Raw genomic sequence first — 19,109 nt, forward strand, 5'->3', positions numbered from 1 at the left:
TATGTTACTGTGTGCTAGTCCTGGTCCTGTAGTTCTCTTGTATCGCTTGTTAGTATGTTTCTTCAGTGAATCAGCCCCACTCATTTCATCAGGACATAAAAAGCCAAATAAAATGTGTAGAACCTGAGAGCAGAACCTCGACACTCGATAAAACACTCTAACTCACTCAACCAGACAGTAATATACTCACTTTATCCCTAGTATGAGTGTGTTTATGAATTGAGTCAGGTTTTGTTGAGTGTGTTAGTGTGTGTTAAGGTGTTTTGGGTGTATTGATGTACATGGTACCGGTATGTATTAGATAAATGTTTCCCAGTATTTATATTCAGATTCAAGACCTGATTCAGCTCATCAGCTCATTAATACACTTTCACGAGGATAAAACATCAGTATGTTTTGTGTAATGATGAGTATATTATACTCCTCTCTTTCATAATCTTGTCACATTAGATTTTTTAAACCTGTCTACATTTATTTATAATGTAAAATGTTTCAATATGTGTTTCAAAAGATGAGAAACAGTGAATGATGAGAAACATCTGGAATGTTTTAAAACTAAGTCTTTTATACATGTGATTGTGTATTTTTGTTGTTTATGCCTTCAGAATTGGAAAGAAAAATCTTTATCTCCCTATATTATTTAACTTTTTTCCTCCAACATGGTTTAATGTGTAAATGTACTGTAAATATAATTTTTTTTTCCTTATTGCAAGCTGGGGTCTGGCAACATATTAATGATCCAGTACACCTAGGTTTGTATTTGAGCTACAAGGTTAATGTAGCTAATAAGAAAGGTGATACCAAATAATGTGCTCAGGAAGTTAGTATTTCTGGATTTAAGATGGCCATAACTAGCTTCAGTCTAAACACCAAATGGCAAATAAATGCAACTGTCTTGACTACAATCAGAGTAAACGCTAATATTGCAAAAAGTTGTATTTGGCTAATATGTTTCTTTAAACCAGTGTTTTGCAAACTGCAGGTTGCTGTTGACGGGGCATAAAAAAAACGCAGAAGCTGTATCTCAACATAATCAGGGGTGGATCCAGGAAAATGGGAAAGGGGGGGTGGGGTGAACCTAGTAAGGCCAGGGGTCCGGGGGCCACCAGAGGCCCCTGGAAGCTCTGCAGTTTATAAATGCCCGGAAATGCATTTTGAGCTGTTAGAGACATGTTGTAAATTAAATATCTTAAAGAAAATTACCATATCAAAAATATGCTTTAAAAGTAGAAACCTTCAAAACCATTTTATTAGTCACTGAAAGTGATATTGTCAGAGTTGCAGGTATATGCATAAACCATAATTACAACTGATGTATGGTAATATTGATGAAAGTTGCATTGTCCTATAATGCATTACCACATGAGACACTATAGTGTAGTACACTGACCACAAAACACCTTATATTAATAAATTATTACTATTTTAGCAACTGCAATCTGAGCTCCTGCTCAGGATATTCAATGTATAAGATAGTGAATATACTGTACCCAGGTAAACTGAGACTGCAAGAGTTGCATGTCTGTAATACAAAGGCAGTAACTGCAATCTGAGCTCCTGAGTCTAATAGACTGAGCGAACTATACAATGACTGTGTGAATTGCATGTGAAGTCCTATAATAAGTCTTTGTTCCCAAGACTCAGGGGATTTCAAGCAGATTTTCTTCAGAGCCGTTGCAAAAATCAACATCTCTCACAGACCTAGCCACTGTCATAAAAATCAAAATGAGGCTCACCTCCGAAACAGTATGTGTACCATGTACATACAGTACATAGGGTATAGTAAGTACAGGGATACCCTATTAATGAATGCGAGCAGTAGCTGGACAGCCAACACGTGTGCGTACGCAGTAAGCCTGCTGCAACGACTTATCATTTTGGCTTGTGAACATGCGTGTTAACGATACCATAAACATAAAAGGATGGCGCACACCCTTTACATGTAGTAGTCAGTGCAGTCCGGGAATACAGTATGTTAATATGTCGATGCACAAAGATGCGAAAAAACCAAAGCTAAGACCTACTATTAAATATAAATTTATACCGTAAACTCTTCAGCTCAATCCCACATAAGTTTATTTTGTTTTTTAACCTTATTAATTAAAAAATGTTGGGCATATCTTGGTATCTGCAATACAATCAAATCACAATTCCAAGTCGCCATGTACTAAAACTTTTTTTTTTGGATGGGGGGAGCCTGGTGTGCACCCCCCCTCCCCCCAATCCACGACAGTTAATAGTTTAATTTAGGCAATTTATTAAGTTTGCTTTGACCAAATCTAAGGGAGTTGTATGCGTTAAAAATAGTAGACGCTATTAATCATTATTCAAATTAAATATGTGCCAACCTGGCTTTTCTCTGTGGAGTTTGTATGTCCTCTCGGAGCCTGTGTGGGTTTCCTCCCATAGTCCAAAGACATGCAGATTAGATCAACTGGCTACTCTAAGCCCATGTTTACATTAGACCGTATCAGCGGATCATCAGATTAACGTTTTTAAAACAATTAGTGTGCACACAGCAACACCAATACACGATTTGTGTGCACACAGCAATACCAATACACGGATACGCTCGGCTCCGCAGGCATCCTGCGCTCCAAATCACTCCACCCTGAACAGCGAGTGCCTTCTGGAGGGTGCGCACTCCGGCCTTGCGCAGCTCACAGAGCACGCGAGTGAAGTGAACAAGCTGTGATTCGGGACTGAGCTGCTGTGTGTGTGATCCCAGCGCATATCACTTACCACTTGCAAGTGGAAGGATGGCAAGCCTAAAGACAATCATAACTACACAATGGGCAGTATTTGCATCAGTATTTGCAGTATTTTCATACTTTTATACTCTTTAATGAAAGGTGATACAAGGCGGAAGTCCGCGCCGTTTTTCAGCAGTCGCGTCACATGACCAACGCCAGCGAATCAGGAAGGTGGATGTCACAGTGACGTTGTCCAATGAGACGCCAGCTAGAGTTCAGCACAGCGTATCCGCGTATTCTGAATGTTTACACAGCACCGGAGCTGACACGATCTGGATTGAATACGTGGACGCTGGCGGATTCCCGTTTCCCGGCGTTTCCAGGCGGTTTAATGTAAACGGACAGTGCATCTGCGAAGAAAACGAGACAGATACGGTCTAATGTAAACGTAGCCTAAATTGCCCATAGGTGTGAAGATGAGTGTAAATGGTTGTTCATCTCTGTGTTAGCCCTGTGATAGATTGGTGACCTGCCCAGGGTGTACCCTGCATCTCACCTAAAGCTGGGATTGGCTCCAACTTCCCCACAATCCTGATGGATAAGTGCTATAATGGATAGATAAATGTGCCAACCATCCAAAATTCACAGGGGAAAAAAATGAACAGAATTCATGTTTCATTAAACCTAGAAGCCCACATCAAACTCGATGGTCTATAAATAGGAAGTTGGAACATGCTGTAAGGTCACTTAAAAACATTATTCAAGATTATTCAAGATCTTATTAAAGATCATAAACTTGATTTTATGTGTTTAAACCTGACTGAATGAGAGATACAACAGCTTTAGAGTCTGCTACTGAGAGCTACAAATTTATGCACACTGAGACAAATAAAGGAAATAAGCTTTGTTTGATGGCTCGTTACCATCCATCTTCCTCTTGATCACATTCAAGAGGTTTTCAGTGAGGTTCAGGTCTGGAGATTGGACTGACCATGACAGGGTCTTGATCTTGTGGTCCTCCATCCACACTTTGATTGACCTGTCTGTGTGGCATGGAGCATTGTCCTGCTGGAAAACCCAATCCTCAGAGTTATGGAACATGGTCAGAGCAAAAGGAAACAAGTTTTTTTTTTCCAGGATAACCTCGTACATGGCTTAATTAATGTGTCCTTTACAAACAAAAATCTGCCCCATTTCAGCATTGCTGAAGCATCCAGAGATGATCACCAATCCTCCACCAAATTTCACAATGAGTGCAAGACACTGTGGATTATAGGCCTCTCCAGGTCTCCATCTAACCATTAGATGATCAGGTAATGGGCAAAGCTGAAAACTAGACTCATCAGAGAAGATGACCTTACTCCAGTCCTCTATGGTCCAATTCTTACGGTCTTTAGCAAACCTCAGCCTGGCTCTTCTTTGCTTCTCATTGATGAAGGGCTTTTTTTTTTTTTGCTTTGCATTACTTCAACCCTGCCCAGAGGAGCCTGTTTTGAACCGTCCTTGCCGTGCACTCAACCCCAGCTGCCTTTTTTTTTTTTTTGGAGGTCACTTGACGTCATCCAATGTTTTTTGAGTAACATTCGAAGGAGCTGACAATCATCTCGGTCAGTGAGAATCATTTTTGTCCTCTGCCAGTCTGTAACTTTGTTGTCCCCAGTGTCTGCTGCTTGAGCTTGCTCTTATGAACTGCTGTCTTTGAAATTTGGAGGATAGAAGCCACCTGACACTCACTGTACCACTCTGCCAGTAAAGCCAGGATTGAACCCTTCTTTTTCTCACTCAAAACTTTTTTCTTTTTAATTATTTTGGCATGTTGAACTGTTATTTTTGGATTCCAATTAACTTTAAGGTAATAGTAGCACTGTTTTTGCCATCCAAATTTGTCCTATTGCAAGAGGATAGTCATGACCACAGCAGTGGTTTTTATACTTTTCCTCATTAAATAAGATTTGGTTCAGGTGATCACCTAATCAGTACCTCATTAAGTAAAATGAAGTGAGCTTGTGTTTGAATTTCAGCATAGACACTGGAATGAAATGGCTGCCATACATAGAGATGCTGATTTAAGAAAAAATTGAAGTGGTATGTGTGTATGTTTATACGTGTGTTTGTGTGTGTGTATATATACACACACACTAATATATATATATGACTTTGAGAGGGTGGGTGGAGCACAGAAGTATGGCAGACCAGAACTGAGTTTCAAAAAACTCTTTATTTTCAGCTTTACACTCTCCCAGTCACACAGACATGCACACACACATCAGTCGCCTGGTTGGGGAGAGAGCTCCCTTCCTCTGCTCTCTCTCTCTCCTTATATAGGGCGCGGTCACTGGGGAAGACACATAAACACAGGTTAATTGACATCAGGTGCAGTGATTCTGCCACTTACAGTACCTTCCCTGACTCCGCCCTCCGGTCACAGAACGACGCTTGACCATACCCCCACCGCCCGATTCAGGCCGGGCAGCCGACCCCCCCCGATGGGAGAGGTAGTCCGCCACGACCATCTGCGCCCCTGGCCTGTGGATCACCTTGAAAGTTAAAGGGCTGGAGTGCCAGATACCAATGGATGATCGGCGCGTTGGCATTATTGGTGGGACATGGCGATTCATTTCCGCCAGTTCGTTCATGTCGGTCAGTTCAGCAAAGAAATTCGTTCGTTCAGTTCGTTCATTCGTTCATTTTGATGATGTCACACCAAAGCGGCACAACAATGGCTGTCGTCCGAAGTTTAGTTCATCTTGAGTGAACGAGAGGCGGCAGAGGTGCCATCCACAATAGATTTTCATACATTACAATGTGCTTGAGAAAAAGATGGAAGAAAAACATTATCCTAGCATTATCTGAAAAAGACTACATAAACAAAGCTCTGAAAGTTAATTAAATGTAGATGAGAATAAAGCTGTTTTTATATTTATTATATTTATTTTAGTAGAGCCATGGTCTGCCGGCTATGCAGTTGTTCTCTCAAACCTATTAAGCAAAAAAAAAATTGCTTATTTAACAGCAACACTCATTTCAGAGAATAAACAACTTTACAAGTCATCGTATTCAGCGAACAGTAGCCTGCGATGTCTCTCTGCTGCATTCATGATCATTCATTGTTTGGCCTGGTCATGGACATGGAAACGGTTGTTATGCACGAACATTCGATTGACGTTACGTCTAGCGAGACCTTTTCCAGCTGTTCGAGCAAGATGCGCCCAGCCCAGTATGGCAGCAGGCAGGTTGGCTGCTGGCTGTTCGTTCGTTCGCGAACTGCTGAGCTCGTTCGCTGTGAACTGAAATGTATTGCTGAGTGAGAGCTCTAAATTGTAAACTAAAGACCTGGCATGTGTCAACGCTCTGATAATAGGGCTCAGATAGCCCTTAAAGAAGTAAAGTGGCGCTGCTCTGCACAGATCAAAATGCAAGTTGGACGCCCTTCTGCTACTGAACAGATCCTGCTGATTCGCCAACGACCGAGATTCAGCGACCGCCCTGCTGCCAGCGAGCAGAGACTGCTGATTCGCAAACGACCGAGAACGAGAGGCAGCGCGAACTAGTTCTAGTCGTTCACTTCGAAGACTCGTTCAAAAAGAACGGTTCGTTCGTGAACGACACACCACTAGTTGGCATCCTTCATGCGGTGGAGCCACTGGAGGGGCACGTGGTCCAAACAGAGGGTGAAAGGGTGTCCCAGCAGGTAGTAGCGGAGGGCGAGGACCACCCATTTGATGGCAAGGCACTCTTTCTCTATGGTGCTGTAGCGCCTCTCACGCACCGACAGCTTTCTGCTGATATACAGCATGGGGCGATCCTCTCCCTCTACCTTCTGGGACAGAACAGCCCCCAGCCCTCTGTCCGACGCATCTGTCTGCAACATAAAGGGGAGAGAAAAGTCAGGGGAGTGTAACAGTGGCCCCCCCCACACAGTGCAGCCTTCACCTCAGAGAAAGCCCGCTGGCATTGCTCCGTCCACTGGACCGGATCTGGTGCCCCCTTTTTAGTGAGATCAGTCAGCGGGCTGGTGACGTCCGAATAATTAGGTATAAACCTACGATAGTAGCCAGCCAGCCCCAGGAACTGTCTCACCCCCTTTTTGGTCTTGGGCCTTGGGCAGGCCGCAATCGCTGCTGTCTTATTAATTTGGGCCCAGATACCTGCCCATTGCCCAAGTGGAAGCCCAGATACCATACTTCCACCCACCCAATCGCACACTTCTTTGGGTTGGCGGTGAGATCCGCTCGCCTCAGCGACCTAAGGACGACCCTCAGGTGTTGCAGATGCCACGGCCAGTCATTACTATAGATTATGATATCGTCTAAGTATGCAGCCGCATAGGTGGCATGGGGGCGGAGGACCCTATCCATAAGCCGCTGGAACGTAGCAGGTGCCCCAAACAGCCCAAAAGGAAGTGTGACAAACTGGTGTAAGCCAAACGGTGTGGAAAAGGCCGTTTTTTCTCGGGATAGTGGAGTCAAGGGGATCTGCCAATAACCCTTTGTCAAATCCAGTGTCGAATAAAAGCGAGCCATGCCTAGTCGATCCAGCAACTCGTCAATACGAGGCATTGGGTACGCATCTAATTTAGACATCGCGTTGACTTTTCTATAGTCCACACAGAACCGGACCGACCCGTCGGCCTTGGGAACCAAGACCACCGGGCTGCTCCAGTCACTGTGGGACTCCCCGACGATGCCCATTTCGAGCATGGCCTCGAGTTCTTCCCGAGCCACCTTTTTCTTGTGTTTGGGCAGCCTGTAAGGGCAGCTGCGCACTACCACCCCCGGGGGCGTCTCAATGTGGTGTTCTATGAGGTGGGTGCGGCCGGATAGGGGCGAGAACACATCCGTAAATTCGGTCTGCAACTGGGCAACCTCTGTGAGTTGGGTCGGGGAGAGGTGGTCTCCACAGGGGACCGGAGAGGTACGCAATGTCAATGTTCCCTTTTGTACCTCCAGCCCCAGCTTGGCCTTCTCCAGAACCAATGACACCAACGCCACGGAGACCTCCTCGTTCCAGAGTTTGAGCAGATTGAGGTGGTAAATCTGTAGTGCCCCACCCCTGTCCATTCGCCTCACCTCATAGTCAACGTCCCCAACTCGCCGTATGACCTCAAAGGGTCCTTGCCACTTAGCGATCAATTTGGAGCTTGACGTGGGCAACAGTACGAGTACTTTATCTCCTGGTGCGAACTCCCTAAGGTGCGTACCCCTGTCGTACAGGCGGATTTGCCATTCTTGGGCCTGCTGCAAATACTCCTGGGTTAGGTGTGTGTATGTGTGTGGAGTTTTGCACGCAGGTCGATAACGTATTGAATTTCATTTTTGCTTGGTGAAGGTCCCCCCTCCCAATTTTCCCGCAGTACCTCTAGGATGCTGCATGGCTTACGCCCATATAATAATTCAAACGGGGAGAACCCCATGGAGGCTTGTGGGACCTCTCGTACTGCGAATAACAGGGGTTCGAGCCATTTATCCCAATTGTGTGCGTCCTCACGTACAAACTTTTTAATTATATTCTTGAGGGTGCAATTGAACTGTTTGACTAAACCGTCCGTTTGTGGGTGATAAATGCTGGTGTGGATCAGCTTAATTCCCAGTAACCCATACGGTTCGCGCAGTGTGCGTGACATAAACGAAGTGTCTTGATCAGTCAGAATCTCTTTGGGGATTCCGACTTGGGAAATGACGTGGAAGAGTGCTTCCGCAATACTATGTGCTGAGATATTGCGAAGAGGCACTGCGTCCAGGTATCGCATTGCATAGTCCACCAGAACTAAAATAAAGCGATACCTTCATGTTGACCGATCTAATGGCCCGACGAGATCCATCCCAATTCTTTTGAACGGGGTCTTGATTAATGGTAGAGGGCGCAAAGGCGCTTTTGAAATGGCCTCTGGATTTACTAACTGGCATTCGCGGCACGCCGTACACCACCTACGGACATCACCGCGAATCCCTGGCCAATAGCACCGGGCCATTATTCGTGCTAGTGTCTTATCCTGCCCCAAGTGTCTAGCCATGGGATTAAAGTGAGCCACCTGGAATACCAGTTCCCGGCGGTTCTTTGGGATCAAAGGTTGTGTGATCGGCTCCTTAGTCTGAGTGTCCTGCGTCACTTGGTATAACCTATCCTTCAAAATGGAAAAATAGGGGAAGGACAGGGTGGCGTTTGGCTGGAGCATTTGACCATTGATTACTCTCACTTGGTCAAACGCATGCCGCAGAGTCTCATGACACTTACAATTTAGACCCATCAGGGATCATGTTAACACAGAAATTGTGCATTTTACAGTATATGCACAAAAATGCCAAATAATGCATGTTCAGAATTTTAATGTGTCCTGAGATGCAGGGCTCCTATTTGAATTTTTCCTGATTGCCTTGGCAAATCTGTTAGATGATGATGTTGAACAAACAAAGCAAAAGTGAACAGAATGAAAGGGTCACAGCATCGTGGTTGCTTTTACGTGATGTCATCGCAATTGCTTTGGACACTATATAGTTTATTGACCTAATGCTTGGCTCAACTAGCAGCATGTTTATGTACTGATAATGTAGACTCTGCTAAACATCATAAATATGCAAGCTCTTGGCTCTGGCTTGTTTATTACTGTTAAGTCCACATTTGAGTTTACCTTTGTCATAATAAGGTATTTTTCTTTATCAGGAATTTCCCATAACATTCTGGCACAACACCTGCCTATTGGTAGGCATCTGTACTTTTGTTTGCTTTTAGCATCTCTAGTAGACTGGTACCAAAATCCAGAATTGTGACACCCAAAGGCATTTTTGAGACAAAGTCGGCAAACAGTCTTATTTTGTCAATTTGGGTGTGCCGAATTCAAATCTGCAATATGCCGAGCTCTATCTGACCTCTGTTGACCTCTAGAGGTCATTGAACTTTGGGCCTGTAAACGTCTCAGCTGAACCCAGTTTCTCAGCTTTCTAAGGAATGAAATGTACTAAAATGATTAATGAAGTTAGCAAATGGCCTTGTTTGTTAAATGTTTGGGTGCTGAATTCATTTTTCATTTGTAAAACGACATATGACCTCTGATAACCTCAAGGTCATTAAACTTGGCCTATAGGCCTATGCATTTAACGGCATTTTTAAACTGACTTTACTCCCCCAAAAAGAATATGAACAGACAAAAAACAAATAGAAAGGAACAAATACAACATTAAATGCCAGTCCATGTACATGTGACTTACTTTTCACAATGAGAATGCCTAGGCGATCATCTTACATAACATTGCATTACATTTAGCGGTTATTGTTTATACAAAGCTACTGAAAAAAGGACAGATTCAGCAGCATACAAAATGTGGGGGCATACAGGGTATACAGGTTAATCAGGGTTAGTATATATGAGAGTTTTTTTCTTTGTTGTTTGTTTTTTGTAAAGACTTTACCCCGTTTAAAACAAAACAAAAAACAAACAACAAAGAAAAAAACTAGTGCAGTCATCTTGATTTCTGCATTAATAATAATAATAATAATAATAATAATAATAATAATATTTTCAATTTATGTAGCACCTTTCTCAAAACCCAAGGTCGTTTTACAATTATATGCCATCCGCACTATTGCCAAAATTTAATGATCAGTATTTTGAACAACTCATGCCATGTTGCATCACCGTTCACTTTGTCTGATGTGAAATAAACTGCAGTCTCCTTTGGAATAGTACACTGCTTGTGAAATGCAAGTGGGTATTGTATTGACTGGTTTTTTTTCTGTTTTTAGCGTGGGAATTCAGTAAAATTAGAAGTTAAATGTAGCCTTTTCCCCTACTTGTTGAACTGGTAAAAATCATCTCTAGATGTCACCAGAAGCCATGAACTGAACCCTTATATTTCAAAATTTTCTGAGGGAGCATGCCCCCAGACCACCCTCTTTGCACCTCACTATGTTTGGGGGGTGCCTACACGTTCCAGTTTTTCTAGGGGAAACCCTGTGTACACACACACACACACACATATACATACATTATTATATATATATATATATATATATATATATATATATATATATATATATATATATATATATGTATGTGTGTGTGTGTGTGTGTGTGTGTGTGTGTGTCTCAAAAGTATTCATTCCCCTTGGTGTTTGTTCTGTTTTGTAAGCTGGAATTAAAATGGACTCTGGAGGAGTTAGCACCATATGATTTACACAACATGCGTACCAGTTTAAAGGTGAAAATTGTTGTTTTATTGTGAGCCAAACAATAATTAAGATGAAAAAGCAGAAATCTGGAGTGTGCATACCCCTCCCCCCCAGTCAATACTTTGTAGAGCCACGTTTTGCTGCAATTACAGCTGCAAGTCTCTTGGGGTATGTCTCTATTAGCTTAGCACATCTAGCCACTGGGATTTTTGCCCATTCCTCAAGGCAAAACTGCTCCAACTCCTTCAAGTTAAATGGGTTGTGTTGGTGTACAGCAATCTTCAAGTGATGCCACAGATTCTCAATTGGATTGAGGTCTGGGCTTTGACTAGGCCATTCCAAGACATTTCAATGCTTCCCTTTAAACTACTCCAGTGTAGCATTAGCAGTATATTTTGGGTCATTGTCCTGCTGGAACTTGAACCTTTGTCCCAGTCTCAAACCTCTAGCTGACTCAAACAGGTTCATGGCTTTGCAGCTGCAGCAGGTTTTGTAGATTTTTTCCAGTGCTGGAATCTGTGACCCTGTGATCTTCTGGGCTGTTTTGATGATGCACTAGAGGGTCTTCCTGTTCTCAAAGGTGCAGCTGGAGTACCATACAATGGTGCAGCATGTGATGATGGACTCTGTGGCGCACCTACAGTATAAAAGTTGACTAACAGCTGTTGTGGAAGTTGTGCTTTCTTCAGGCTCCACTGGAAGTGAAGCCTCTGAAGCCCTTTTTTGGCCATCACTGTTGTGTTGATGGACCATGACAGGTCTTGGCTGAAATGGACTCCAAGGAATCTGAAGTTCTGAACTCTCTCCATCCTCTCACCACTGATACTGATGGGTTGGTAACTGTTGTATTTCAGTCTTCTGAAGTCTAAGCTCATTTATTTTGTTTTCCTTGAGCTGAGACCAAGGTTGTTATCCCGGCTCTAGTTTTCCAGGTTCTCGATCTCCTTCCTGTAATCTGTCTTCTTGTCATTAGAAATCACACCTATCACAATGGTGTCATCTGCAAACTTGATTATGATGTTGGAATCATAGATGGAATCATAGATGGGTTTGCAGTCATGTTTGAAGAGCGAGTATAGGAGGGGAATCAGCACACAGCCCTATGATGCTCCAGTGTTATGGAGGTGGAGGAGTGCTTACCCATGCACACTGTGGTCTGTTGGTGAGAATGTCCAGAATCCAGTTGCATAAGTATGTGTGAAGGCCAAAGTTGTTCAATTTGATGACCAGCTTGTTGGGGGGGGGGGTTAAAGGCACTGCTACATTATCATGGAAACCAACACTAGAGAGAATCTATTTGTAAGTGGTGATGGGGAGACATGTCAAGAGATCAGTACTATGATGAATGACAGCCAAACCCAATATGGAGCTGCCATCCCAACAGTGAATTCCCTAAACCCAAAGAAGACGAGAGTAGCATGTTGGAATGTGCAGACATTATATCAAACCAGCAAAACCGTCCAAGAGGTAAAGGAGTTTGACAATTAAGAGTTAGATATACTGGATGTGAAGATATAGTATGTGAAGCACAGGAAGGGACAGAGCAGGCTATACTTCCTTTGGAGGCTGCGGTCCTTTAACATCTGCAGGAAACTCCTGTGGATGTTCTATCAGTCTGTGGTCACCAGTGTCCTGTTTTACACCGTGGTGTGCTGGGGGGGGGCAGCACATCCAAGGAGGACACATCCAGGCTGGACAAACTGATCAGGTGGGCCGGCTCTGTGGTCGGCATGAAGCTGGACTCTCTGGTGACGGTGGCAGAGAAGAGGTCTATGGACAAACTATTGAACATCATGGACGATGGCAGTCACCCTCTGCACACCGTCATCAGCAACCAGAGGAGCCTGTTCAGTGACAGAATGCTCCTTCCCAAGTGTAGGACGAACAGAGTCAAAAACTCCTTTGTCCCTCATGCCATCAGACTGTACAACTCCTCTCTGGGTGTGGGGGGGGAGGGGTAACAGGAGGACAGAGGATGGGAAGGAGCCTAGCCTAACAATAAGCAATACCGGACAATGTGCAATATAAAGTGTAATATCTCTCCTGCTGCCCCCTTCCCTTTTTTCCCCCTCCTCTCTCTCCCCCATATCTTATTTTTATATTTGTATATGTAAATACTTAATTTATTTTAAAATTATCTAGAAGTTTTTTTCTGTTTCTTTTTTCTGTTTATCTGTAATGATGCTGCTGGAATCTTAATTTCCCTGAAGGAACCCTCCCAAAGGGATCAATAAAGTTTTATCTAATCTAATCTAAGCTAAGCACAATAGATAAGAGCAGGAAAGAGGACATTTCAGTCAGACCAAACCATCATGTTCTTTTAGATGTAACTTCTACAAGTTTATCTAGATGTACGGAACTGGGCTTACAATTGCTCTTGTACACTTGTGCCGGTCGTTGTCAAACACAAAGCTTGGCTAGATAAACAAATCCGCAGTTATGATGATGTCATGTGAAAGGCCCCTATCACTCCATATTCGTGACCGTGGAGTCGAGCCCATGCATTCTAAGGCTAAGATAGCTTAGCACTAGCGAGGATAATTTAGTTATCTGTTCAGAAAAATGACATCATCTAACCTTGCTCTATCTTGCAGTTGCACTTACAAGACAGGTTTTCATTTTCTTTTCTGCTGGCTTTTAGCTGGTTTTAGATTTTAGTTGGCAGGAGAGCCGAGTCCACCATGTTTGCCCATGCTGACTTGCTTTGATTAAAGCTAGACAGCCTTTTGATTTCATAATATTGGTAAAATTTTGTTTCCTCTGAAATTTGGTCATTGTGATATGTTTATTTCTGTAATATCTCAAAAACAAACAAAAAAAACCACCAGGCCATTCTGTGGCTGGGAAGTTATTTAATTTGAGGGGATTCCCGAGCAAATAATGTGCATGAAATTGCTCGTTTTGCGCAGTCAAGCAGACAGAAGAGGTCCAGCGTGTGCATGTGCAGGTTTACCCTCTTCTTCTTCTTTTGGGTTTTACGGCAGCTGGCATCCACAGTATTGCATTACTGTCATCTATAGGTTTACCTTGACTGTGCACTGACAGTTACATCATTCTGTCACTAAACGAACAGCTGATCACACCAATGTGCTCGCTGACCGCCGATATTTATTAGTTTGGTCCTGCATTTCCTTTCCCTTGCAACATAACATCTTTTCTTCTCACTTTCCATTACTGTAGTCGGTCTTTCACGTTTCATTCACGTCCTCCATTTTGCGCTACTGTTTCAAATTTGTATCCCACAATGCCTTGCGCGAACGGGGAAAGCCCACCATGTGATGCATGACGTAGTATCTTGAATTGGGTCATGGTGAAGCAAGAAAAAATAGCAGAGAAATTCATTAATTGTTCTATTTAAAAAATAAAATAAAAAAATAATAAAATTGGAAGTCTGTGATTTGAATTCAGTAGCTTTCAGTCCACTAATTGGGTGTCAGGGAATGACCTAAACTTGAAAAATCTGAAAGGCAGTCTACCTTCTTGGCAAAACATTCCACATAAGGCACACAGTGTGTGCAGCGTTGCAATATCTCAAAACTCCAACAACTATAGACATAGAAGATTTTGCCCAGAATTCAACATTGCAGTCAGAACCTTTAGTTTAAACCTTCTCCTTGTGATAGATTGGCACCCTGTCTCTCGCCCAAAGTCAGCTGGGACTGACTCCAGTTTCCCCACCCTGATGGATAAGCGGTACAGATAATGGATGGATAAACAACCCTTCTGAAAACATATGGAATCAATTTTGTGCCAAAATGTTCATACAATACTTTTGAAATATCAAACAAAAACGACAAATCAAAAAAAGGTCAATTTTTTTAGACTGGCAAACAAATTATTCGTGTAATCGTGCAAAATATCAGTCTATTACTCTTCAGAAACCTTTTATTTTTGTTCTGCGTCTTTCTCAGTTCTGTTTGACGTAATTTATTTTGGTTGCGATTCCAGCTTTCTCGTTTGCGCTCCCTGACTTTTTGCTTGCAGTTTTGGCACAAACTTCACGTGTGGGTGGGCTGTCCAGGAATGCATTCCTATTGGCTAACTTGTGTTTGACTGACAGCTACGCTCAGCCATTCCCTACTCGGAGTCTGGCGGACTGTTTGACGAGTGACCGATCCATTGACGGTAAACAAGGATCGAGTGGACTTCAGTGGCGACTATGATATTGAATTAATTCAACAAAGTGTAAGTACGGGACAAATGTGTTGTATGTGTTGCAGTAGTACACATTATGCAGGCGTGTTTAACGTTAGCAAGACAGCTATTATATTGGGTAGTGGAGCTAAGGCTAACATTTGACTTGCCATGAAACACCTGCATAATGTGCACTACTGCAACACACAACACATTTGTCCCGCACTTACACTTTGTTGAATTAATTCAATATCATAGTCGCCACTGAAGTCCACTCGATCCTTGTTTACCGTCAATGGATCGGTCACTCGTCAAACAGTCCGCCAGAATCCGAGTAGGAAATGGCCGCAACAGCCTCCGGGGAATCGCTGAGCGTAGCTGTCAGTCAAACACAAGTTAGCCAATGGGAATGCATTCCTGGACAGCCCACCCACACGTGAAGTTTGTGCCAAAACTGCAAGCAAAAAGTCAGGGAGCGCAAACGAGAAAGCTGGAATCGCAACCAAAATAAATTACGTCAAACAGAACTGAGAAAGACGCAGAACAAAAATAAAAGGTTTCTGAAGAGTAATAGACTGATATTTTGCACGATTACACGAATAATTTGTTTGCCAGTCTAAAAAATTTGACCTTTTTTGTTTTTTGATTTGTCGTTTTTGTTTGATATTTCAAAAGTATTGTATGAACATTTTGGCACAACATTGATTCCATAAAAACAGGGCTGTATCAGATTAGAGCAGGAAACAAACATTTCTGCAGGTTCTGATTATTTGGTTGTTGTTTTACTAAATGACCATTGGGTGTCAGTGTTGAACGAAAAGGCACGAGGGAAGCGGAAGTTTAAAATAAAACCGGAAGTTGGCTCTTGAGGTATTTGACATGGCTGGAGTTATTATTTTTAAATTATAAATATTTTTTGGGTTTTATTGCATGTCATGGAGAGCCGTTAATGTGTAAGACATTGTTTTTAACTATGCCTTTTGTCTGAACTGGACGCTGTCATGGCGCGAGTGGCTGGAGATATTATTCATTTAAACGTCGGAGGAAAGAGGCAAGTTAGCTAAACCTGCATTTCCTGACTGTCCTCTGTGAAATTGTATGTTTACTATTTAAATTCCGTGTATTGTGACTTATTTCGTAGTGTTTGACTTCCTATAAACGGTATAAAGAACTCTAATCTTTCTGTTGTTTACTAATATTACAAGATGACTATGAGCAGAAGCATATTAAGCTCTTAAGCTAGTTACAAAGATTAGTGAAAATATCTATCTATCTATCTATCTATCTATCTATGAAACAGGATGCATATGTAACTCAAAGTATCAAATTTAATAAACGAACCCCATGAACACTGTTTAGTTTCTTCTGGTGCAAGAATCCTCTAGGCTCAAACAACATTAACATCTTTATATCTGTGTCGTTATTAATAAATTATAAATAATTTTAGGTTCAGTACCTCCAGGCAGACTTTGACATGGGTACCTGACTCCTTTTTCTCAAGGTTGGTCTAATTACACTATTTATTAAAGGATATTAGAACCATGTTTAAAAGTGATTTATGAGCTTATTTGAAATAAATACAGTAGGCTATAACAGAATATTATTTTTTCTTTGTTAGCCTGTTGAGTGGCCGGATATCCACCTTAAAAGATGAAACGGGAGCGGTATGTTTGCTTTTCTTCAAATAAACTGTTGAAAGCAATATGTAGGTTCACCTTTCTTGTAATATTTCTTGCTTTTAGATTTTCATCGATCGTGATCCTTCACTTTTTGCTCCGATTCTGAATTTCCTGCGCACAAAAGAACTGCATCCCAGGTGATTTTTGCACATTCAGTCTGTATGGCCAGTAAGCAGCAATGAATTTGGCACTGTTGTACATTTAGTTATGTCTACTTTGTGCTCTTAAGAGTGTCAGTCTTTTTAAGGCTTTGTCCTGCACATGCATGCATTTTTAAATCAATGCCTGCATCTTTTACAGGTCTACAGATGTGAATTTACTGATGCATGAAGCTGAGTTCTATGGAATTACACCATTAGGTAAGAATAGAGTTGGGTATTGCAGAGAGTTTTCGTGTTGCGATACTTTGTTGTGTATTGCGATACGTGTTGCAATATGTTGCAAGATTCCTGTTTTTACATTACATCCACAGAAAAACTGAGACAGTGAAGGAAAAGCATGTGGTGTTTTGTTTTACTTTTTATGATTAACCTGTCAAACAATGGTGATTTTTTTTTCAAATTTAATGAAAAACACTCAAAATATTGAGAGTAAAAATAAACTTTGCATGTTGTGAATCAACATAAGTCAGTAATCTGTAGCTAACTAACTACTTGTAAATCACATAAAAGGCAGTGAGACTGAGAATCCTGGCACACAGTAATATGCAACCTCTCCTGAACTACTTCCAGGTTCCAACAGGTTTGAAACCCAATAAAGGAACCTTTTGTTAATTTCTTAAAAATGGTTTGTAAATAAAAATATTGAAATCACAACACTGACAACAGTACAAGTAATACCACTTTGGCAACCTGGAACAAGTAAAGTTGAGAGCAGAACACAACTGTAAATATTAAAATACTAGTAATACTGCTTAAATTTGACAGTTTCACAGATTATCAATCTATCAACTTGTGAATCAACATAAGTCAGTAATCTGTAGCTAACTAGCTACTTGTTAATTACATAAAAGGCAGTGAAACTGAGAATCCTTTTTCAAGATCAACCTGTTCAGCAGATTTGAAATTTGTGATGACGTCCATCTTGGTCTCGCAGTACGTATGTGGTGTTATAACTTCTGAGAATTGTTTCCTGCTTGGCATTTGATATTTACAATCCAGTGTATTGACGAGGCTTCGAAAATCAACAGTCAATGATCCTGTAAGGCTGAAAATCTTTAATGATAAACCTAGCAACTTTGTTAGTCAAGTACTGTGCCCGTGCAGAGTTGGATTTGTATTTTCCGCCAGAGTACCCCATTGGTGCAAGTCGATCTCCTTGATGTGTGTTTTCTTCCTCTGGTCATGACTGACGAAGTTTTTCAGGTGACTTTGACTGTGGATGCACTGACTTTTTTACATTGAGAATTTTGTTTCTGACAGTAACATCGGTTGATGTCTCCGCATGTGACTTGTCAGATTTGATGTTCCTCTTGAGAGTTTTACCTCTGTGCTACAAAGTTTGCAGACTGCTAAATTTCTCTCCACACTCCCATCGCTGGTTAATTTCTTTAGTCTAAAATGCTGCCATACACTTGACTTAGCTCGCATGTTCGGCACGACAGTGAAATCTGCCGTCGCCGTTTTTGTTTTCCATGCACGCACGCATGACGTCCGGTGCAATGACGGAAGTAAATGAAGTTATCAGAATGTTAAACAAAGCTTTCTGAACGCATGTCAGTATACCGGTTTTCGTTCAGTGTATCGTGATGCGTATTGATTTGAATTTTGTATCGATAAAAACCTGTATATCGGTTTTATCACGCACCCCTAGGTAAGAATATTATAAGTACTTCATGGTGCATTGTATAACAGATTTGTCAAGCAGTATTTTTCAAACACACACTTATTTAATAAATAAATAAATAAAGTGGCGCTCCTGATGAGTGTATGAGCAAACATATTTGCAAGGGAACAAAATCAACCTGAATAGAATAATAATAATAATAATAATAATAATAATATAGCATATGAGCCATTGAATTATGTAGTGTATTTCACATCAGTAAATTGCTGCATTGTCTTGTGACAGTGATACCAGTATTGAGGTACACATCATAGTGTATCATACTGTGTATATATAGAACACCAGGTCCTAGTATGGATTTATTTAAAGACTGGGTTGAGGCATCTTTTTCGAGGATGAATCAGAAAGTTATTTTCATCTGTGGTGATCTTAATATTGACCTTTCAAATCCTAAGAAGCATAAAATGACTGACGAATTCATTAATACAATGTATAGTATGTCTTTATCCAAAAATCAACAAACCCAGCAGAATCACATCATATAGTTCCACATTAATTGACAACATATTCACTAATGACATTGAAAACAATACTGTGAGCGGATTACTTATCATTGACATCAGTGACCACCTACCAGTTTTTACAGTTTATG

General features: G+C 41.6%; 1 protein-coding gene across 1 annotated transcript in view; it reads left to right on the top strand.

Moving 5' to 3' along the window:
- The first annotated feature begins 15,803 nt into the window (after positions 1 to 15,803).
- The window catches only part of shkbp1 (SH3KBP1 binding protein 1), an 83,263-nt gene continuing 79,957 nt past the window's right edge, over positions 15,804 to 19,109 (top strand). Inside the window, exons 1-5 of the mRNA XM_060923575.1 lie at positions 15,804 to 16,044; positions 16,441 to 16,494; positions 16,612 to 16,657; positions 16,736 to 16,809; positions 16,973 to 17,031. Coding sequence (XP_060779558.1) covers positions 15,995 to 16,044; positions 16,441 to 16,494; positions 16,612 to 16,657; positions 16,736 to 16,809; positions 16,973 to 17,031 — 283 coding nt within the window. The 5' untranslated portion in view covers positions 15,804 to 15,994. The remainder of the gene's footprint in view (positions 16,045 to 16,440; positions 16,495 to 16,611; positions 16,658 to 16,735; positions 16,810 to 16,972; positions 17,032 to 19,109) is intronic.

Source organism: Neoarius graeffei, chromosome 6 (assembly GCF_027579695.1).
Source record: "Neoarius graeffei isolate fNeoGra1 chromosome 6, fNeoGra1.pri, whole genome shotgun sequence".
Classification (NCBI taxonomy): Eukaryota; Metazoa; Chordata; class Actinopteri; order Siluriformes; family Ariidae; genus Neoarius; species Neoarius graeffei.